The sequence below is a fragment of the Molothrus ater genome, chromosome 18 (assembly GCF_012460135.2).
Source record: "Molothrus ater isolate BHLD 08-10-18 breed brown headed cowbird chromosome 18, BPBGC_Mater_1.1, whole genome shotgun sequence".
In the NCBI taxonomy this organism is placed as follows: domain Eukaryota; kingdom Metazoa; phylum Chordata; class Aves; order Passeriformes; family Icteridae; genus Molothrus; species Molothrus ater.
In genome coordinates, this window is record NC_050495.2 from 11526581 (window position 1) to 11550035 (window position 23455).

The following is a 23455-nucleotide window of genomic DNA, read 5'->3' on the forward strand; positions in this document are numbered from 1 at the left end:
AACTGATTTGGTTTTTTTTTTTCCTTAACTACTTGAAGCTTCACAGTGTAATTATATGGACTAGAGGAAAATAAATGTTTTGATCTAAAAATTCCTTCTCATTCATTAAATCCTTCAAATGGGAGTAGTCATATTCCATTAAGATACATCCATCAAACTTCCTTTGCTTCAAAATACAGGCTTGATCATAAATGTTTCTAGTGCAGTCTAAATCCTTCATATTTCCAAAGTGGAAAGCATCAAGAAGAATATTGACACCTGCTATTAGATACTGGTTTCTATGCTTGGTTTCTGCACTAATGCTTGTCTGAGAGCAAGTTGGACAGTTTTTATGTTTGCAAATGGTAAATGCCTGGGCAATTCCCCCTCAGTGTCTCGAAGAAGCAGTGAGGAAATCAAGAGGGACATCAGTGCACCTGATGGAGCATCCCCAGCATCTCTCATGGCAATGGGCACCACCTCACCACAGCTGTCCCTCTCATCTTCTCCTACAGCATCGGTCACCCCTACAACCAGAAGCAGAATAAGGTAATTATTTAATTAGCCCCTTTATTGGGGTTAATTCCACAGCTGTCTGTGCATACCTCTAGTATATAATATTGGTGCTGAGCCTGCAGACCCCACACAATAATGATCTTCAGTAATCTGTAAGAGCTTCAGAAAGGTTTTTCTACATCTCAGTATTTGTTTTAAAAGTTAGACTAAAAGTTAAGCTTTTTAAAGCTTATGAGTTAATAGCAGACTTTATACTCTACTAGAAAAGCAAGCTAAGTCATGTCACTAAATAATAATAGCAGTTCCAAATACCACAAAGCCAAATTCAGGAAGGGAGCTTGCAGCACATGGAGCAGATCATGCAGACTGGCTTGGACCCAGGGAGACCATGATAAACCTTAACTTCTGTAATCCCAGTTGAAGACAAAAAGCAGCATGCCCAGATCTTAATCCCAGACACTGACAGGTCTTTTTAATAACCATGAGTGAATGGACCTGGGTTTTTTGGTCCCACAGATGGAGTCATAGTGCAAGTCTGAGCAACAAATGGCCAGACAAGCTCCTTTGATTAGTAAGACAAAAGATAAGTCTGTGGTAAATTTAAAACTTTTCCTCTCTGGTGTGTTATCAGTCAGAGGACTTCAAAGTATTTAATCCTCACGTTATCCAAGTGAAGTATGTCCTCAGCCCTGCTTCATAGATTGGGAAATTTGCAGACAAAGGTTAAATAACTCTGGCAAGACCATTTCTCACAGAGCTTCCTGACAAAGCTTTTGTACAGCGGAGTTTAAGTATTAAACTCCTAATGTTCAGAGACACTTGCAATATATATTAAATTCTAAGGTATTCACAGCTGTGGGTGCTTTTGAAAGTGATTTTTGTGAAATCAGCTGAGACAGGCCTCAGTGCCACCCTCCTTTTATTGTGCAGAAATTAAACTGAGCTTAATTGTGGATACTTTACTACCAGCAATTAATGTGTATGTTAACACCTAAATTTAAACTGAGTACCTCCAGAAATAAGTTTTAAACACCTGTGTAAGAACTTTGAACCAGTAACATTGAGTTGTGTTGGTGTCAGCCTGCAGACTGGAGCAACCAGTGTGGCATTCCAGGGTGGAACTGCACAGTTGTAATTATGAAATCATTACTTTGCTCCCAGCCATTGCCTGCAGTGTTCAGTGCTACAAAAGACTAAATGGACTCTGAGCAGTGGGTGTGTGGTGATGAGTGTGGCCTTTGGAGACATTCTAGTTTCTTAAATGAGCAGATTTCTCTGTTTTCCCCTACATTTTTCTGGAAGTTATTGGAAGATAAACAGGTATTGGTGTAGTTTATTAGAATACTTGCAGTTCCCTGTTCTAGGTGAAACTTCATTGGTTCTTTGATTTGGAATGCAGTTGACCTAATATGTGAACATGTGAGATTTGTGTGTCAAACCATTTCTCATTGTCTCCATACAACTTAATGCTGATTTATTTTCTTCGGCAGTGTTTTCATAACTGTGAGAACCTGATATAAACCATGTGCTCTTGCTGGAATTTGAGAACAGGCTGTGCAGCTCCCTCATGGCTAAACAGCATGTTTAGCATAAAGAGAGAGGGATATTTTTATTTGAGTTCTATTGTTGCCCCAGATCTCTGTTCTTCAGTCTCAAAGTGTTGCATAACCCTCATTATAAATTGAATATGCAATCCCATTGTTACTTGTTTCAATCACCAAAGGAGAAAATCACCTGTGTAAGTTGTTGATATTTGTTCTGATTTAAGAACTGAAGTACAGAATTTCTTGAAGCATCATTCTGGCTGTGTGGTGCCTATGAAGTTTAGGTACAGTGACCTATTCAGATAATGTATTTCATATTTTAAATGCCCAATTATTGACTTCCTTGTTGTGTTAAATCAAGATGAGCAGTTAGGTTTGAAGGCTCAGCATCAAAGATAGCAGTTACTCTTTTGTGTTTACTGTCCTGCTGGGCATAAATTTTCATGGATATTTCAGCTGTTATCTCTAAGTAATCTCTAAGTAACTCGGAGATCCTGCCCATCCATTTTTCAGTGAAGACTGGCCAAGAAAACTGCACTACATGTACTTGAGATTAGTGCCTTGAAACATTTCCTTGTCTGTTGGGCCGTGTTCTGTTTTGTGCATTGACCAAGAGATGCTGCTGCATGGAACAGTCTCTGGTGTTCTGTTTCTAGCAGGCACACAGGAAGATATTCACATTCCATGGATGCTTTCTTTCCCTTAGCAGGAGCTGGAGAGTTGCTACCTGAAATCTGCAGCAGAGAATCCACTGATGCAATGATTTACTTCCACATTCCACCCCTCTTTCCAGTCACCAAATAGGCTGTAAAAAACAAAGAGTTGAAGATTTGAGAGTGAATGTATACAATCCCTATGTCTTTTGGGAAATATTCAGAAAGAGTAGCTTAGGCTATAATTTTCTGTGAATATTGTGAAAACTTTGCTTACATCTGATAGAACTCCTTAAAAATGGCAGATGGGGAAGTCTTTGCAGTTCACTGATAGCTATCTTATTTTAATTTTCCAAATGGAGACTATTAAAACAAGAACAATTGCTGTCACACTTCCTGTGTGGTAACTAATATCCATAATGGTGTTGTACTTGCTCTTTTTGTCAAAGACTGTTCATTATAATATCTGTAGAAATACTGAGTCATGTAACCAGGCCACTAAAGAAGTATTAGCCTTTATAATATATTTTTTTTCATCTAAGAATTCTTTTCTGAATCCTGGTAAAGAGATGCTTGTAATGTAAGGCTCATGAAAAAATGGCCAACTTAGTTAGGTTCTTCTTTTTTCCCCCAGTCTTTTCTTAAGGAAAAAATTACTTAAGATAGCTTGACAAACTGGAATTGAAATTAATTGACTGCTTTTATTGTGCTAATACATCAAATGGCAGATCAGCCTACATAGATCTCCCCCTTCTTTTTTGAGAACTCCAGGTCTCAGGCAAGTGTTCTGTTAATAACACCGTGCTGCTCAAATGCAAACTTGTTGGTTCAAGGTGACATTTGTAATCAGCCATGAGATGCAAAAGAGATAGCATCAGTTTATATTCTTTCTAAATAAGAAATAAAGTCACTTGAGTTAGCTTAATGGTTCAGGCTGCAACTTAATGTGTTGTAAGTTTAATTTTTCAAACTCTTAGAAAGAAATATCATTGAGGTAGAAAGATCTAGTAAAAAAAGCTAAAGGAAAAAGAAGGATGATTTGCTAATGAAAGAATTACTCCAAGCTAACTCAAAAGTCTTTTGCAGGTATTCCTGTGTGTTCTGTTTTTCAGTCATAAGTGCTGTATCCTGCTTCTTCCAGTGTGCCAAGAATTTGTCCTTCTATTTAAGCCTTTATAAATACTTATTTCTGTTGTGTTACAAGCTCTTCTGGCCTTGTTCCTAGGGAAGAGAGGAAGGATCCCTTGTCTGCCCTGGCAAGAGAATATGGAGGCTCCAAGAGGAACGCCCTGCTGAAGTGGTGCCAGAAGAAAACAGAGGGCTACCAGGTACCTGCAGGGCCTGCCAGGCACTGGAGCCTGCCCCTGGCACAGAGCAGGCTGCTCCACACCTGACTGCATGGGCTGAGTGCCCTGGCATGTCCTGTACCCTCCCCTTGGAACCTGGGCTCCCAGGGCTGCTCCAGCACCAGCAGCTCCTCAGTCACTTTGCTCCACAGCTTTGTCTGAAGGGGCTGCTGCCCTCCCACTGAGGCACTTGAAATCAGCCTTGCACTTATGAAACTGGAGCTGAAACTTTATCAACTGAATGTTTAAATGAATGTTTCCCAAATGAGCTTGAGTACCATTTCTCAGATTTCAGAGATTTATTTTTTATAGGTAATTATCATAGGGTTTTCTTTGGATCTTTGACTCCCATTTGGCCTCTTAGGGAGTTTGTTTTGTGAAGGTGGCATTGTCTTGCATTTTGAACTTGGCTTTCCACTGTGGTTGCAGACTTTTTTTTTATGTTTTCACTTGTTCCAAATGTTATCAGAAGCCAAAAGAACTAACAAGATAACTGTCCAGAGTTCTCCTGATTACATTATTTTTTCAAAAGAATAGTGGCTTCAGCAAACTAAACCAGGATGTTAATAGTCTGACCATGATGTATTTGTTTGGTTAACTTGTATTGAGAGTGTTTGGAGTTCCCAACACAATCCTCAGTTTAAGAACTTTACTCTTTCCATGACTTGAGGCTCACAATGCAGGAGGAAGTTGAGAGCCACATAACAGGATGGTGGCCCATCCATAGGAAAAGTCCTCCTCCAGCACAATGGACAGGCTGGGATATAACCCTCCCCCTCTTCCTGTGCACGTCTGATACTCACTGTGCTATTTCTGAGGAGAAGCAGCTTTGTGGAAAGAGCCTCTCTCCTTCCCCACGTTTTAAAAAAGGCAGGATGTTACATTGCTTTATAAATCCTCAAACTAAGTGCAAAAATATTTTCCCATATTGTCTCGAAATGAAAGATGAATTTGACAGCTTCGTTAATCTGGTTAGGAAAAGTGATAGAAATTATTCCAAACTTTTCACTCTCTAGTTGTGTGCACATTGCAGAATACACTTCTGATCCTACAGATTGCTGCTTGTAATTCCTGGAGTTTTATAAACACTGCTCAAAGGGCAGCTTTTGAGACTTTGTGTACTTGCTTCAGAACCTGCAGCATGGTGCTGAGAAAGCACAGAGCATCTGCAGAGCCACTGCAATGCCTTCATTGAAATTGTAAGATAGTATCAGCAGGTTATATTAAGTAGTTCTGGGAGAAGAATGGCTTTTGCTTTAGGCACACTCATTTTTCATTTCTTTGTTGTACAGAATTTGATTATTTTCAGCATCCCCTGAAATTCAGTTCTGGTTGAACACTGTGTTGGTGGTATTCTAATGTTTTAAACATACCCAGCAGTGTATTCATTGTGAACAGTGCTTATCCAGATTTCTGGCATCTCAATGTTATCAATAACAGATAAGGATTTTTTTTTTTTTAATTTTCAACGAATCTCTGCTTCATTTAATTTTATTTTAAAACGATGTGTGTTCAAAACTGCCGAACAGGAGACAAGCATCAGGGTGTGATGAATGTCTCCCTTCCTCATTCAGTCTTGCTGAAGGTACTCAGCTCTTCTTCCTTCCCTGTCCTGCAAGCATGGACATCCTCTTTACCTTCAGCTCTTCCTTCCTGATGTCTCACACTCTGCCACAGCTCCCTTTTCTCCCCAGCATTTCCTATCATCAGAACTTCTGCTTTTCCTCTGTGCCACTGTTGTTTTATTTGCTTTAGCACCTGGGTGAGAGCCAGCATGAGCTTTCTGAGCTGCAGGGACACGCTCCTCTGTCTCTGAGCTGCTGCAGGAGCCTCACAGAACACAAGTCCCAAATATCCCAACCTTCTCCTCTGGGAAGAGCAGTAGGTCACCTTCTGTCCAGTCACCAATTTCTGTCCAATATTAGCTGTAAATATGAATGTGGCAGGCTAAAGGAAAGATACTTGTAGATGGAGTCTGTAACAGGTTCTAAAATGACCTGGAAGATTGTAACCATCATTTGGAAATAAGCAAAAGAAAAGAAAGGATTAGAAACCTTTTGTTTCAGGATGATTCTTTTCTTACTTTTGTCCTATTCATATTAAACTACCAATACTTAGGTAGAACCCTGTAAGCCAGTATTTTTCAAGATATGTTTAAATCACAACTGATTGATCCACTGCCAACAATAATCACTTTTTTTTGTCTTGTTTTCTCCCTCTCACCTGGAAGTGATGTCTCACAGCTGTAGGTCTTTATGCATTAATGCATGGAAGGTATTTATAGAAAATAATTTCAGCTGTTGGTGTTTCACAGGGAAGATGGAACCATGCACCTTGAGTTAAAGCTCCTTTTTTAACAGAGACCTGTTTGCTCCTGGCATTGTTTTGCCTTTTATCTCTGGTGTTATATTTCACACTGCATAGTGGAAAGTAGCTAATAAATACTAAAAAATAGTAATCACACAAGTAACCAGATAAAAATCTTAATTTCTACAATTTTTTGAAGGTGTACAGAGTTCTAGGTGAGCTGCCAGTGGTTTAGCCTGTTAAACACCAGGTGTGGTGGAGTTGGTTTATCCTTATCAGCAGGGTAAAATACTGCTGATATTTATTTTATTTAATTAATTAAAATTCTCTTCTTTAAAGTGAAAAAACCACACCAAAGTCTGTCCTGTTTCAAAGAGAGAAGGTTTTCTTTACTCACAAGATACTTGTGGAGAATGCAGCCCTACAGAATTGTCTGGTGTAATTGGTACGGGTTTTTTGTCAGCTTAAGTAAAAGGGAAGAGAAATAACTCTTCCTTTCCTATCCCTTCTAGAAAATTGCTTTCAAGCTTTTGATTAAAAGTCTTAAGTACTTACTTCTGCTTTGGAAGCTTGAAACTTTGTGAATGCTAAATAATTCAAATATGATACTGTGGTGAAGCTCTTAATTTCAGTCCATTATAGTGGGATAAACCCCGTTAAAAAACCCTGTAAATTACTTCATTGTACGCTTTTCTTGATTTATTCAAGCAAATTTGGAGGAGAATAAATGAATAGTCACCTTTAAATGTAGGTGTTAATATTTAACTGTGTTCCAAATGTTTTTTCAAGACCTCAGTAAAAAAATCAGGTTGATACAGCCAATGAAAATAAGAGAAGTTTCTGGTGTAAAAACCTGAATGACTTCATCTCTTACTATATTGTAGCTTTTAACATGCTGCCTGAATGCTGTGTGCAGGCAGGATTTCTCCTTGGAGCTCAGCTTGGGAGGATGGTGATCTGCAGAAGGTCAGTGCAGGCCTAGCAGAGGCAGGTTCTGTATTAATTCCACCCTGAGCCTGTTCAGTCCTGGCACAATTGCACAAACACACAGGTTACTGACTGCATTGTGTTCTGGGCTGAGCAGATCTCCAAGCCTTGAGAGAGGGGAGCTGCTCTCAAGATAAGCATTTAGATAAAAGAGGAGCAAATCACCTTTCATTTTCAGATCAACAGGCACAAAATAGTTGAAATTTCATTGTGTGTTAGCTGTGCTCAGGATCTGACACTGCTGCAGAGCACAGAGCCAAGTGCTGCATTTTTCAGTGGAGAGAATCCTCCTGACTCCTCTAAAATATGTGCAGTGTCATAAAACTGTCATAAATTCCAGATATCTTCAAAGCATCAAGTAATCCCATCCAGCTGTTAGGGAGCATTTACCCTGGCTGGAACACAGCTACTTTCATTTTGAGTACACAGCTAATAAAAGTCCCAAAAAGGATGTGAGCATGCATGTTTCATATTAAAAGAGGACCAACAAACAGGATACACATACACATCCTTACCCATTCTTATCTCCACCAGTATTTCCATTTATTTTCCATTTTTGTCAGCATTCTGAAAGATAATTCACTTCCAGAAGTCTGGCACCAAAAAGCAATTGTCACAAAATTGCAACAAGAATAGACTAAAGTTTTTTTAAAAACTTTCTTTAAGATTTACACACTTTCTAGGTACAGATACACTTAGTGTAGCCATGTAGTACTCGTCCTCTATTTCATGCAATGCTGCTTTCTGGAAAGACTTTTGCTGCAAAGACCTAATTTTTACCTCCTCTACAGATTGAAGCTACATGTTTTACAAAAAATTGAATGCTATGCTCAGTGCACCTTGGAATCAAGCAATACTTTCATTTGGGCTTGGGCAATAAGTGTAGAATAACAAAACTAGAAGTAAAAAATAGTTCTGATTCCTTTTTTTTTAAATTATCAACACTGAGCTAGGTCATATCCTATTCAAAGTACTATATTGATTTCAAAAATGCACAAGAAAAGGACATGGCTGTGCTGATGTAAGCCTGTGTTCAAATACTGACTCCAGGGTGTGCATTCTGTGCTGTCTGGTTGATTCATCAGAGCACTCAGGATGCCAAAACACTTCTCTCCTTGGTTTAAGCTGATGCTTTAGCCAAAAATCAGTGAGTTATGGAAAGACATGCTTCCTTTTTGTGTTTGGATTGGATTGTGATACAAGGGAAATGTCAACTTGTTAGACCTAATTATGACAAAATTTAGAATAAATTATGAAGTTGTCTGTACCTCTAAGTATTTCAGACGTTAATGTCTGAAGCTATTACTGGATTTTGTGAGAATGACTGTTTCTTTTATGGTTCTTTTTTGTGCCCAAAGTGAAAAATAACATGTGTTTGGTATGGAAAGAAACATTACCAGTCAGTGTTTAAGGATTTTGATGGTCTATATTTGCCATTTACTGCCTTTCCAGAAGCTGGCATTGAAGAGGCAGTAGCTGGGACTGCTGCTAAGTCTATTCCAGAAATATTTTCATGTTCTCACCCACTGCCAGAAGCAGATAGCCACAGCTTTATTCCATGATTTGAGAGTCAGTGAATCCTGATTCGATGGAGCATGCATGGCAGCTCTGTTGTAGTTAACCTTTGTAATCTTCTGTAATGGAAACTCTTTTCTTTTGTGGATGTATCTTTAAAAGCTTTGAAAAGCATTTTACTAGTAATTTTCTGCCATAGGAAGAAGCCTGCCAAGGTCTGCACACTTAAACTTCAAATCTTGTTTTAAGACTTCAATATATTATAGCACAGAATCATATTAATGGTTTTGTTTTCTCAACCCACTTATTTAATTAACTAATACAACAGAGACATAGACACATGCTTTTATTTTCTTCATGTCCTGACTCTCTTGAGAGCCAAACCAAGCTTGGATATGGGAATCTCTCCTCCTTGTGCAGAACAAGGGGTGGAGAAATGGCTGCTGTGCAGGATGCTGCTCTGCTGCAGTTCTGATGTCCACAGTTCAGGGAGATGGAAGCTGGGGACGTGTCTAAAAAAGTGATTGAAATTGCTTTGTTCTTTATTTGTAACTGCAAGTTAGAAACCATATTTTCTGTAGTTCTTGATGTTTGTGGGGTTTTTTACTTGTGGAAGTTTTCTGGGGGGATAAAAAAATTAAGGAGTTACTGGGTTATAATAGTTAACATCTGTTTCTTGGGTTTTTTTAGAAGAAGTATTTTCACTGACTTTAGATCCTCTATTAATTTAGAATTATTGCAAAAAGCAATAGGAGACAATTTTTACATTAGCAGTATGCTGGTTAAAACCACTATAAAATGGTGAGTTTTAGAAAAGCCATAGGTTTGCAGAGCTTGATAGGTAGATTGATGTTATGCCCAGTCTGTTAAGCAGTGTAGAAAGTTTCATAGGGAACACTGTTTTTAGTATTTTTTTTCTATGTTAGCTCAAGGGAATCCTCATTTTGTGATGGCTGCTCCTACTCTGCAGTTTCCAGTTCAGCAGGGGCTGGAGTCATGCTTGAAATGCTGCTTGGTTGTGGATCTACCGAGTTGTTCTAGTACCATCTATTTTTCACTTTATATTTTTATGTTCTGTCTCCAGAAAGTCTTACAAATGTTTAACTCTGTTGTTTACTCCTGGTTGGAAAGTGTCTTCCACAGATCTTTTTATGACAATGATGTGCTGCTTAACTTTTGTAAAAAGCACCTATTTAAAAACCATCTACCCCAAATACAGAGGTGGCTTCACTGCCATCCTGCCTATTAATCATAAATAGACATGAGAAATGCCCTTCTAGTTCATTTATCTCCAGAAAAGCTTTCTCCTCATTTGACAATTTATCTGAAAGTATGTTCTTCAGTTGCTTTAATACTTTGTGGTCTGAAATGTCTTGAAGAATAATTCTAGATTAGATTCCAGCAGAATTCTCTTAATAGAGCCAATTACTTAATAAAAGCAGTAACAAAGAAGAAATTATTTTAGAGAGATTTTAGATTGATGTTCTGTTTACCATCAATTCTTTGAGAAATAAGCGCTTAATGCAAGATTGATTTCATTATACTGACCAAGCTTTTTCAAAAAAAACCACAAGTAGTTAAAAGCATTTAGGAAATAAAATTTGCCGTATTTAAATGTGCCAGTTATGTGCTCAAAGCCCTACATGAAAAATTAAATTTTCAGTTTAAATGACAATCTGTCCCATTTCTAGATTTGTTTTTACTGTCTGACCAATATTATACTTCTTTTAGTCTGAGAGGTAATGATAATTCATAATGCTTAGAGCAATTGGAAACAGAAACCAGTCCCTTTTAATTGTTTCCTTCCGTTGTATTTAATTCAGCTTCTCTGGATACATTAAAATTCTTGGATGATGGGTTTGCTTTCTGCTTGTTGTCTTAATAATAAAAGCTGGACCCTACAAGATGATTTAGAAAAATGGGATATTCTGAGTTTGGTTTTGTTTGAGAACCAACCAAACTTGTGGCTGTGGCCCTTTTCCCCCCCAGTGTTTATATTAAAAATAGTAAGCATTCTGTGGATACTTACTAATATTAAAGTGAAGTTTTTAGTTTGTACAATTGTAATGTTGAAGAGAAGACTTTTGCTTGTTGTAATTTCACTGTGGCAATGCCAGGGTACATCTTTCTCCTCCCCTTCCCGCATCAGTTGCTCATCTCAGGGAAAGAGGGAGAACATTTCAGCCAAGAGGTGAAAACCAGGTTTGAGTTTTTCTCCCTGAGTGGATTGCATAGCAAAGCACACAGGATCATTCACACCTGATTTTTATATCCAGCTTGCCACACAAGTCTTTGACAGAACAAGCCCCCCTCCCTACCTTTATCCATCTTACTGGCACAGATGTGAGCCTGAGGCCTTGTTGGGTAATGGTAGGAGGAGAGAACTCTCCAAAAAGTGACTTCTGTAAATTGACACATGTAGAAATTTATTTGCTTTAACAATCTGACATTTTTCCATGTTTTATCCTTAAAACCTCATCCTATGTGTTGCATATGTTCCCTTAATTTAAGTAACATTGAGAAAGCTTTAACCGGGCATTAATTTAAATCCAATTTCCTGTCTCTCTTGAGGAAAAAAGAGAGTGCTTTTTTTTTTTGTTTCTCTCCTCTCCCTTTATTTTTTCCCTTTTGCAGTTGAGTTTTCCCAGCCTGTGGCTGGAGGAAGCTGAGCAGAGCAGTTCCCACAGCCCGGGGGGCTCCGGCCGCGGGCGCTGTGAGCCCCAGCACGTACACGGAGCCAGAGCCCGGCCTGCCCGGGGCCACTGCACTGCACAAGGGCTGGAGCTGAGCAGGAAACCCAGATTTCCCTCACATTCTTCTAGAAATTGCCCAGAGTTTTGTTTTTTTCCTCTGTCAGAGGAGATTGTGGCTGTTGTTCATTTGAAGTCCAAGTGGCCAGGGCTGCCTGGCACAGAGCACTGGCTCTGGGTGGAGTTCTCTGCCGTAGCAATAACCATTTTTAGAGTCTTGTCCAAGACAGCTGATGATGATGATGATGTTGATATCTAAATTGCTGTCAGGTGAAAGGCTGGCTCAGGTGATTGTGATCCTGCACTTCTCTCACTGGAGGTTTTAGTTTCTGCTGTTAAAACTTTGAGAACCAAGTAAACTGCTGTGTAGCATTTACGTTTTTTGAAAAAATTCTTTCACTTAGGATTTTTTTCCTGGGAAGCTGAGAGGCCTCAGAGAAAAGGAAAACAATTCTTATCTCATTTGCTTCTCTTGTATTTTGCTCATTTGGAATGTGTTTAGAGATTGTTCACCCAAAGGTGATTGTTTCATTAAATTCTGGTGTGAGTTGCTCATTGGCCAAGCTGTTTTGAGACTCTAAAAAGAGTTACGAGTTCTTATTATTATCTTTTTAACATTGAGTAGGTATCTTTTTTGTATTCTTTAGCATAGCTTAGTATAGTATTCTTTAATATAATTCAGTATCATAAAGTAATAAATGAGCCTTCTGAGAACCTGAAGTCAGATGCATCACTCCTGCCTTCGTTAGGGCATTTCCCTGCAAATACAATACTTCTGCTTGAGCCCAGTTAAGTGGGTTAGATATTAAAGCATATTTATATTTCTCCATGAAAGTGTAAAAGATATATGATAGATTGTTGTTACTGGTTGTTTCCTAATTAAAGTTTAAACTGACTGCTATCCACTTAGCCTCTCGAACAATGTTTGACTGCCAACAGTACACTCATTTAAAAGGTCACTGAGGCATCTTGTTCATAACTCTTTTGGACTGGGCTGACTCTACAATAATTTATACAGTCTCAGGAGATGCATTTGCCAGTGCCACTGAGTTTCCTATGGGAGCTAAAAGATCAAGAGTGCAAGACAGCAGTTCTCAATTTCAGTTTCAGTCCCAAAGATTCTCTGCTACTGTCAGCACTAAGTCTGCTGGAACATCTTTATTTCCAAATGAAAGTTAACTTTTGTTTGTCATCTTGTTCACATCAGTTTCTATAGAGAAATGGTTTGTTTAAAAGAGAAAATACTTTCCCTCATCATTTAGAAATTTTGTCTGGATATGAGTGTAGTAGAAGCAGAAAATAGAATGAACATGAGCAGAGGTAGGAGCACATTGTCTGATCAGGGATGTGGGGTACAAGTCTGACTCATTTGCTTTTCTGTCTTGGGACTGTGCTGTGGAACATCAGGGTGGGCAGCAGGATGGAGCTGTGGGACACCCTGGTGCAGGTACAGCTGTGTCATCCTCTGGATCCTGGGGATGGAAACACTTCCATAGGTGTTACACTAGGTTTGGGTTCAGTTGGTTTTGTTTAACCCAGTTTGATTTGGCTGCTGGTTTCAATAGAAACACTAATTTAGTATCTCCAGTGTCAATCTCTGGCCGTTATTCCCATGCCTCCGAAAAACTGAGTGAAATTTTCATTTTTAAATTTGTGTTTGTGGTACAGTTGCCCCAAATCCATTACCTTCTCTAGCACAACATTTTACAGCTTTTAACACACACTCAAGCACACATTTTGTACTTTTTTTTGAAGGAGGATTTAAAATTATCAGAAATTAATATATAAAATAACTGACTTTATTTTGTTTTCCTCTGTTAGTAGTGCAGTTCTTACCACAGAACTTTGGTATTGGGCTGTCCACTTTCCCTGCCAATTTCTTTGAAAGTATTAAAAAGAAGTATTGATCAATTGGTAGCATGTTGATCAATTGTTAGATTACAATTTTAATGTTGCTTTTATTTTTTTCCCTTCCAGAATATTGACATCACAAACTTCAGCAGCAGCTGGAATGATGGCCTGGCTTTCTGTGCAGTTCTCCACACTTACCTCCCTGCCCATATTCCCTATCAAGAGCTGAACAGCCAGGACAAGGTAAGACATTACAAATCCCATTCCCTGGACTGCAGTGCTTTGGTTAACATGAGTTAATAAAGACCAGTGAACTAATTGGAGTTCTGAAAACCCCAGTGTTACTAGGATTTCCATAAATCTCTTTGTATTCTAGTCTGCCACAGTTCCTACCTACTGATTAGCTGAGGATGTACAATCAATGATGATAGATCCTAAAAACAAAAGAATATTTTATTAATGCATGAAGAGATTTTTTTAATGCTTTTCAGAGAATAAATAATCTTTTTTTAGTGCTTTATAACTCAGTTGTTCTTTGCTGACAATGATATTCAGCATTATCTTCTGAACAGTCAATTAATAAATGTTTTATTAATTTTTGGATTATATTAAAAACATTCATTCCTATGGCTCTTTAAAATTACTTTAGTCTAATTATATACTCCACTTGAAGTTTAAGTAGTAGCATTATTAAGAACATTCTCAAGACCATTTTGATATGTTTGAAATAGTATTTCCTTGTTTTCTAACATGTTTTCATATCCCATGCAGAGAAGAAATTTCACTTTGGCTTTTCAGGCAGCTGAAAGTGTTGGCATTAAATCTACTCTGGTAAGATTTAAATGTATATTGAATTAATTATGACCCACTTATAAAAATCCAAATAACTCTATTTTGTAGTTCCAAAAGATCTGGATGTTTATACTTAAAAATAGCAGCAGATGAGCTCAGCTAGAGGTTATTGCACTAAATAATGACTGAAATGCAGACTGGTTAAGCTTTAAAAGGAAGGTTCACCAACACTTATCTCCCAATATGAAAATAAATATTAATAACAGCAGTGGATTTTTTTGAGAATAATTTGAGAATAAGATTTCAAGAATCCATTAAATCTGTCCTGTCTCTGACCTATTTCTAAATTATTCACGAGTTTTGAACTCTGGAGCTACAAATCAAGCAATGTCATTTGTTCCTTTTTCTCAGTGTAGTGTGAGAGTTGAGATTTGCCTCTTAAGTTTAGACTTTTAATTTGTCATCATCACAAATAGTTGTAAGGTTTTTTCAGTGATGGCTTAAAAGTTGTCTTACACAAATTTCACAATAAAAGAATTAGTTTTCAGCAGTAGAGTGTTTACTAGAACAGGAGTATTTCTGAAGGTGTGGAGTTTGGAGTATCCCAAACCCTTGTGAGTGATCACAAAAACTCAGCTGAAATGGCCACTATCAGAAATGAGACTTAAGTGACACTTTTGCAACCTAAGTTCTAACAAAGCTGCCATAGTTAGTGACTAACAGTACAACAGAGTTTTTAAAAATAACACTTTCCTTGATCCTTATCAGTGCTTTTACCCCCCAGCATTGTGTTTGCTGACAATGGCAGTGCAACTCCTGGGCTTTCCTACTTTGACTTTGGCTCTGATTTGAGATGTGGAAGTTTTTTACCAAGTGCTGATGTAAGAATGAGATAGTGGAAAATAACTACAGAAATTCTTGCATAACTCAGCCTTAGTCCAAATGGTTGCTGTCTGCCCTTCCCTTTTGTGATGTACTTCATTAGAGACACCCCAAACAGGCAGATTGAATGGAATTCAGTCTAAGTGCAAATTGCATCCATCTGAAGAAGTTAGTAGCTATTTGCATACCTGCATGCACACTGTGTGTGCTGTGGAGGTTTGTGGATTTTTTCTCATCCATGTTACATGAGTGAGGGGCTAAGAAGGGTCTGAAACCTGCTGTACGTAAACAGGAGTGGAATGCAAGTAGAAGTTACCCTCTGAAGAAGGTGTTCAGCTAAAGAACTCACAACTTCTTCTTTGAGTTCTGGAGATTCCTGCATCCAAGGCTTTCAAACAGAGCCTTACAGTGAACAGAAATTGCTAGGAACTGCATCACTCTGCTTTGCTTTGTACATGTGCTGAAGAGGGTAGATGGGAATCAGTTATTTATTGGTGCTTAACCTGATGGGAATTTTGAACTTTAATTAATATCTGGGCCTTGATTCTGTGGCTCGCAGTTCCTGGGTAGGTTGTGTTGATTTGCAAGGCTGGTGCAGGGTTCTGTGAACATTAAAGTCTGACTGTTGTACCAGCTGTGCTCAGTGGGGCACAGCTTGAGCATGCACAGCATCAGGCATTTCAGTCTTAAGTCAACAAAAGAACTATCTACAGATCTGCTATTCATTACATTTTGTAAGCAATACCAAGATATATGGAAAAAAACAGAGCTTTCTTCATCAGTGCTTTAAATTGTGGAACCTTGACAGATTTACCATTCCCAGGAATGTGTGAAAACACTGCCACATTGCTCTCAGGGTTTTCATTCCTGCTTTTGACCAATGTGTTTTCTGTGACAGGACATCAATGAAATGGTGCGAACCGAGCGTCCAGACTGGCAGAATGTCATGCTGTATGTTACAGCAATTTACAAATACTTTGAAACCTGAACCCCAGTCATTCAGCAGATCCATGGGATGCAACCAATGTGAGCTACCAGATGGAAATCTTACTGAAATGCTAATCCCCATTCCACTCAAAACTGGCAACATTTGAGTCCCCTCCAACTTCAGTGACACTATCATGGATTGCCTCAGATTGCTTCAGCTACTAAGCATGGGAACAACTGTTTAAAAGTAAGAACTTGTTGCCACAGTGCTTGGAATAACCCAAGTTATTAAGCTATTCAGATTAATTATGTAGCCTAAAGAGCCTGAACTACTTCTGTGCTGCCTTTCCAGTCAGACTTCCTGAAACTTTCTTTGCTGGGAGAGTGAGATGAATGCTTCCTCTGGCATATAGGAGACTGAATGTACAGATAAAGCTTTGAGAAGGAAAAGGATAACATGGCATCATATCACTGAACTTTCTGTAGCATCCTGATTTCACAGACTCTAAATATTCTACCCACAGCATATGGCAGCCCCATACAGTAGAGTCCTTAATGGTAACTTAGTTACTGCCTATACAGCTATTTTCCATCCTTTAAAATGTGCACAATATTCTAGGAAAACAAGCTTTGATTCCATAATGACAAATTGAGGGGAAAAGTGCTCTTGATACCTCGAAAAATCTGGCACAGAAGAAGTCTTCATCCTAAAGCTTCATTATAAGCCTACCTCTGTCACAGTTGATGTGGCTTTCATCTTTATCTAATGGATTGTAAAGACTAGCACATGCAGCTCCTGCCTTTCAGGGTACACTACACTTCAAGGAATCTGTGCAAAGTCCCTGTGCTTCCACTATAACAGCAATGAATCAATGATCACCCCTTGTCTGGCTTGTTCTTTGCTCTCTCCCTGCTCTGCCTGTGCTGCTTTCCCCTGCAGCAATATGAGCACACGTGGTGGATGGCTGTGCTGGAACTGTGCAACTGGGACAGCATTTCCTCTGCAGAGAAGATATTCTCCATAAGATGTAATAATGAAGTAGTTTGTCTCAAAATCCAGCTTTGCCATGTTTTCTGTGTGTTTTTCCTTGGTCTTGCACATCCTCATCTGAGTGACAGGAGGTGAGATGTTCTCTGGGAAGGACTGTGGAGGAACTGATGTAATGTGTGTCCACCCAGCCGTCTCAAATACTGCGTGGAAATGACTCACTGTCACAAGGAAGGAATTGAGAAACTTTAGTCTGCTCAACTTCTTTTTCTTTCTGAAAATGTACCTGAATTCATTTAGCAGCTCTTGGGCAAAAGAGTTTAAGTGCCTTAGCTATCATTGAGTTGATAGGTGCTGGCACTTCAGGGCCTGCTGTGGAATGTTAATGGCTCCCAATGGTTTGTGGCTCCCTTTGTCACGAGCTGTTTGTTGTAATCTTGTTTGGCAAATCCAGGGGAGACTTCACTCTGTCATTGCTTCTGCCTCTTGCTTTTCTGAGCACTTACCAGCAGTTCAGCCATGGAACATCTCATTAATATTAAGCAGAAGCCAACTTGAGCAGTGAGTTCTGTAACAGCTGCTATTTATAAGCACAGGCTCTTTCAGCAGTAACCCCATTGTAAAGAAAATAAATCTGTTCTATGGTGCTCTTACGACTGTTAAGGACAGTTTGAATGTCATAGATGTTAACCCAGTGAATGCAACTGTGCTTGGCATCTGTGAAACTTCTTCATGGTAAAAAAGCACAGATTTAACTCAAAACTATTGCCAAATCCAAAACCCCATCATCTGAAGAACATAGCCCACGTGAAGAGTAATAATTCAGCATATCTCTAGCATTGTATAAGAATACACATTTACACTGATATGTGCCTGTGAGAATTATGGAACTTTGCAAAATAACTATTTAACCTGTGCTGAGGGCCTTTGGAGAAGTTTTCAGAGCAGTGGTGTCTCAAACATTCTTGCAGCTCTTTAGAACTAGAAGTAGAGACCCTCAGATTATTGATTGGTTGGTGCATTTGAAGAGCCAGCATAATCTAAAGGCAATTGTTGCAAGCGAGGTTTCAAGTGAAAGATCTTCATTAATAGATTTTAATAAAAGTCTGAAATGCATTTTCCTCTCCTCTATATTTCTTCAAATTTTTTTTTACTTCATTAGTTTCAATAAGAATAGTCTTAGTGGAAACACACATTAGTGCTGTCTTGCTTTCTATCTCCTATTATTAAATTCCAGATTTTGCCAATCAGTGTTTAAAAACCCTTCTGTTAATCCTCTGAACTGATATCCTTATCTATGATTGTCTTATTGATTGCCTTAGAGTTAAAAAATAATATTTTTCTAATGAAAAGGATAGCATTTCTTGATCTAAATTCACTCATCACCTGTTTTGGTGAGGTAATTTGAGCTTTGAGCTGACTTTTTTTCTGTCCGATGGTCACCTTCATTTACCTGGAATGTTGTCAGAGTCCTTAACTGCAATAACCCTGAGAGTGTCAAAGGAGAAATCATGTTTGCCAGATCCCTTCTGTTGAAAGATGAACTGCTGGTCTTCAGAAAGGAAGAGAGAGAAAAGCTAGCAGTAATTGTAACAGGGATCTTGTTATGAACTTCAGAGCTCTGTGAACTTCTTCTTGGTGTGATCTGATAAAGCTCTGTGAATCCAGCCCAGGAGGCCTGGGCTTCAGGAAGAGGTTTCTGTGTCCTGATGTATCTGAGCCTTTATGTGTCAGGTGCTGCCCATGGAAGGAATGAAGCAATGGAAGAGCAAAGCAAACACAATGCCCTGCTGCACTCCACAGTGTGGCTTTTTCTGAAGGTTCAAACCACATTCAGTTGCTCAAGAGGAAAAATAGCAGTAGCCCTTCTGGATGTGGAATAAATACACTGTTGTGTTTTGTTTCTGTTCATAGTTAATCCTCAAAAAGCTTTGGTTTTTTTGTTCATGTCAAGTGCAAGTTTATGCTGATTTATTTCCCTTTTAATCCAGAAGGTATTTCTGAATGTACTGAAAATATGTTGTCATCCATTTGTGTTTTCTATGTGCCTTGCAAAAGCCTGTGCTGTGGAACATCAGGGTAACTCATGGCCAGGGTGGGCAGCAGGATGGAGCTGTGGGACACCCTGGTGCAGGTACAGCTGTGTCATCCTCTGGATCCTGGGGATGGAAACACTTCCATAGGTGTGTTACACTAGGTTTGGGTTCAGTTGGTTTTGTTTAACCCAGTTTGATTTGGCTGCTGGTTTCAATAGAAACACTAATTTAGTATCTCCAGTGTGAATCTCTGGCCCTCACAAAAATGTCTTTTCCCATGCCTCTGAAAAACTGAGTGAAATTTTCCCTTTTAAATTTGTGGATAGTTTATCCAGAATATAGTATATGATTGTGGCATATTCCAATTTAAAGGTAGATTTTTATCTCTTTTGCATAAAATATAATCTTCGAGTTACGTGTAGTGTTTCTGATAATTTTTCGTCTCCAATTTTATGAAATATTTCCACTGTTTGTGTTTTTCTGTAATGTCCATTTTCATGTCTTAGAAGGCCCTTAATTTGCCAGAGCTAAATGAACTCTGCTTTAATTTATTGGTGTAGACTCCTGTTCATGTCCTGGCGGAGGGGATGCTCTGGTTTTAGGTGCATGAGGAGAAATGAGCTGGAGCCCTCCTGTGATGGTGCAGTGGTGTGAGCTGCTGAGGCTCTGCCCTGGGAGTGCTGTAGCTGTGACACTGGGGTCTCATTTCTCTTCCTGATCTCACTGCTAAGTTTTAGCTCTTTTTTCAGTCTCAGCACTCCAGACATTTTGGGTTCTTTTGCATCACCAGGAGATTATTTTCACTCAGTTCTGTTTCTGTACAGATTTGGCCCGGGGCACAGTTTTTATTCCAGCCTAGTTTTAACCCAGATTATTTGGGAAACTGGAGATTTGGAGAACTTGTGGGTGTTCGTCTTCCTGCCTGTGCCTGCTCTGGGGACACTGCCTGGTGTTCAGGTGGTGACAGTTCCTTCCAAAGGCTGAAGTGAAAGTTACACCTTTAAACTGTGTTCCTGTGACTCCTGTGGGGACTTCACTTCTTGTTTGCCTCTTGCAACTAACACAGCCCCAAGAAGGAGTTCCTAAGGGGCAAAATTCTTCTGGGAAGGAATCCAGCTGTGCATCTTCATGCTGCTTTCACATAACTACTGTGAGTTATGCTGAGGTGGTGTAGAAAGAGAACCTTAAAATAGTCATGTCCATGGATGGACTGAGTTAACTGTATGGTTTGTTTGTGGAGCTTCCCTAGACTTGGTAAATATTTATTTCTGTTTGGTTTTAATGTTCTGTGAGCTCTATTTCTGCAACTCCTTCCTTTAAGCTGCCATTAGTGTATCCCTTTCTTTAGGCTGATATTAACCAGCTGGGGGCATTATTTGGTGAGAAGGGCTATAAAAGTGTCTTTGTCAGCCAGGAGTGCTGGACATGGCACTGTGCTTTCCCAAGTTAGTGTGTGTTGACCGGCAAAACACAGACAGCTCTTAATACATTCAATTGTCCCTATTTAGAAAGGTATTTTTAATAGTGTTCCTGCTTTCACAGGAGAGTGGCTGGATGGGTTTTAAATTACTGCGTGGCTTGCTGTGTCCCTCCTTCATCTGAGGTTCTTCTGTTGTGTTCCCTGATTTCACAATCAGCCTTGTAGTACACTCTATAATTATCTAACCCAAGATGTTCAGCATCTGGAATATGTAGCAAGTATGCTGTGGGTAATTAATGCTAAATAACTTAAAAGGTCGAGGTTTGTACAGTTCTGATTTCTGTTAATTGATACAAGTCTTTTTTTCTTTGTGTTTTTGCTACACTTGCCTAAAGTTGTTTGGATGCAACACCCTTGAGCTTGGTTTGACAAAGCCACTGTCCTGATCTCTTGGAGCTAATTCATTCTGGGATATTAGAATTATTTCCTCCCAATGAAGCTTTAGTAAAACCTATGGATACCAGATGAGTTCCTTCCAAGTGACATTAGCTTTTGCTTGGAATATTCCTTACCCAAAGGCCACTGCTGCCTCAGAGCTGCATGCAAGCTTCCCATCAGTCCCAGCAGGACCTGGGGATGCAGAGCAGCAGGGTAAACTTTGGCAGAATATTACAGCAGCCTGATGCAATTAAGCTGGTTTCATTTTAATCCCCTATTTTCAGGGGTTTTCAGTTTAGGCAAAATCATTTACTGAAAGCTGAAATGTGGCCTGTTAGTTCTCCACTGGGAAGTATGCTTCTGTTTAATAATATTTTTATGAGATTGTATTTATGGAAATGGAAAGAAAAATGTCATAAAGCTAGTTTTGTTGCACTTTTCTAAGGCTTTTGTATTTTGCATAGTTCTAGAATATGAGGAAGTTGCGTGGGGAAGTCAAGGCTTGGAACCTGCTCTGCCCCAGCACAGGAATGTGTGATGTGCATTTTCACCTAGTGATCCATGTATGATTTTAATTGCATGTAACTGGTGTATTTATATGCAGTGAGGGAGCCCAGCAGACATTTCCTCCTGCCCAGGAGCCATTGGCAGTCCCAGTTCCACAGTTCATCAGCTGACCTGTTCTGACTGTGGCTGCACTTGCAATAATGGAATAGTCCATTTTTGATTCTGAGCTCTTTCAACAAATGAGGAAAAGGGGGCTCCTTTTTTTTTTCTTTTTTTTTTTTTTTCCCATTGTTGAAATTTCTCTGGAGGCTTTTAATGGTTTCCAATTATTGCATATGTTCATTTTAGGATGGTTACTTGGAAATCAGTTCATCTAGGAGGGCACAAATACATGTAACATTCTCAAGTAATTAATCCTTGTAACTTACAACATTTCAGTTTGATAGAAACTTTTGGTTTTATGTGTATTGTAAGGTTAATTTTTCTGTCTATAAGTAGCACTTTTATATGTATCTGAAGGGTTTTTTTTTGAACAGAAATGTGTTTTTTCTGTATATTATCTAATGGGAAGAAAGTATAACACTGCTAAACAAGGCATAGAGTAGTTTGCCTCCAGACTGTAAGTTCACTTTAGGTCAGTAATGATCAGGAGTTGTTCAGAGTATCTGAAATAAATCAGTGATCCCATTTCCTACTGGACAACTCTCCTGATCAAACCCAGAAGGGCATTAATTGGTACCCTCCTCCTCTTGGAGGGTGCTTCCAGTTCAGGTGTGAGGCAGGACTGACAGAAGGGTGAGGAATTTTGGACTTGGTGGAAAACCAGAATTTTATTGATGCCTCAGTCTGACTTCACAGCACTATACTGGATGAGGACTAACCTAGTTTGAGATGACACTGCAGCCAGTAATGATATCTCCTAAATAGCTAATTTAAAGCTCACTTTCCATGGCCTTTAAAGATGATCTAAACCCCAGTGATTCTAAAAGCTCTTCTCATCCTTCCAGCTTTTCTGATTTGCATTGGTTTTACTCTTCCCTGGAACACAGCTGCTGTGTGTCAGTCTGTGTATGGGTTTAGAAATTCCTCCAGACAAGTGCAAGTACTTTGCTTTTTTTCCAGAACCCTTTTGAATAGTTTACACATATCTTACATAGAGAGAGGCTTTGCATAAATGTACAGATGTACCCACATGTGTAAATGTGTGTGCAGATATGTGCTCCTGCAGGTTCTGATAACATGGAACGTGTTTCAACAAGTGCTTATGTCTTGAATACTTAGGCTGGTGTATTAGTGTAGATATTTAAATGGCAAGGAGGAAAAAACATGTTGTTTGCTTCTGGTTAGAGCTGAGAAATGCAGCTCTGAGGAAAATTTGAATGAGTGTTCCAATTGTATTTCACCCTGTTTGTGGTTTGAAAGACACAAGTTGGTCGTGATTGGAACATGAGAAGTCAGCAAGCCTGTGTTAAGCTAAACCTTTTGGAGTACCCAATATGCTTTCAGTTTGCAAGGACCACTAGAGACCTGGGCATTTACTTTCTCCATGATGTATTCTGTATGAGTATTTAGTGTGTATGCCTTCAATTTGCCAATGTTGCCATGTTTTCTTCTTAATTATTCATGAAATAAAGGTTGCAAATAGGAGAATGTGTGTTTGTTTTCTTGGGTGAAGGGCTGCCCAGGGGGCTGTTCTCAGGCTGCCTCTGGCACTGTTTGTTCAGGAGTGTTGCAGGAAGCAGTGCTGGAGGTGAGGAGTGTGTACCAAGGCCTTGTGTGCACACAACCTCAGGATTTTTTTGGAAATCATATCTCTCTTGGGATACCAGCAGCCTCTACCCCCAGAGGGTTTTAGGTGATAAGACAGTGAATACCCCAGATAAGAGGGACATATTTAAGGCATCTGCTTAGCCTGTATTGTTCTAGAGAAGGAAATTGCAGAGAATATGTTCACTTTAGGCAACTTCTGTAATACATTGCAGGATTAGAATTACTGAAATGTTACTTAGCCCAACCC

The 23455-nt window shown here is 39.1% G+C and overlaps 1 protein-coding gene across 1 annotated transcript in view; it reads left to right on the top strand.

The window, feature by feature from the left end:
* Positions 1 to 23088, top strand: part of SPECC1L (sperm antigen with calponin homology and coiled-coil domains 1 like) — a 65125-nt gene extending 42037 nt beyond the window's left edge. The window contains exons 12-16 of the mRNA XM_036393055.2: positions 372 to 528; positions 3918 to 4020; positions 13575 to 13691; positions 14220 to 14279; positions 16021 to 23088. Coding sequence (XP_036248948.1) covers positions 372 to 528; positions 3918 to 4020; positions 13575 to 13691; positions 14220 to 14279; positions 16021 to 16110 — 527 coding nt within the window. The 3' untranslated portion in view covers positions 16111 to 23088. The remainder of the gene's footprint in view (positions 1 to 371; positions 529 to 3917; positions 4021 to 13574; positions 13692 to 14219; positions 14280 to 16020) is intronic.
* Positions 23089 to 23455: the final 367 nt, after the last annotated feature.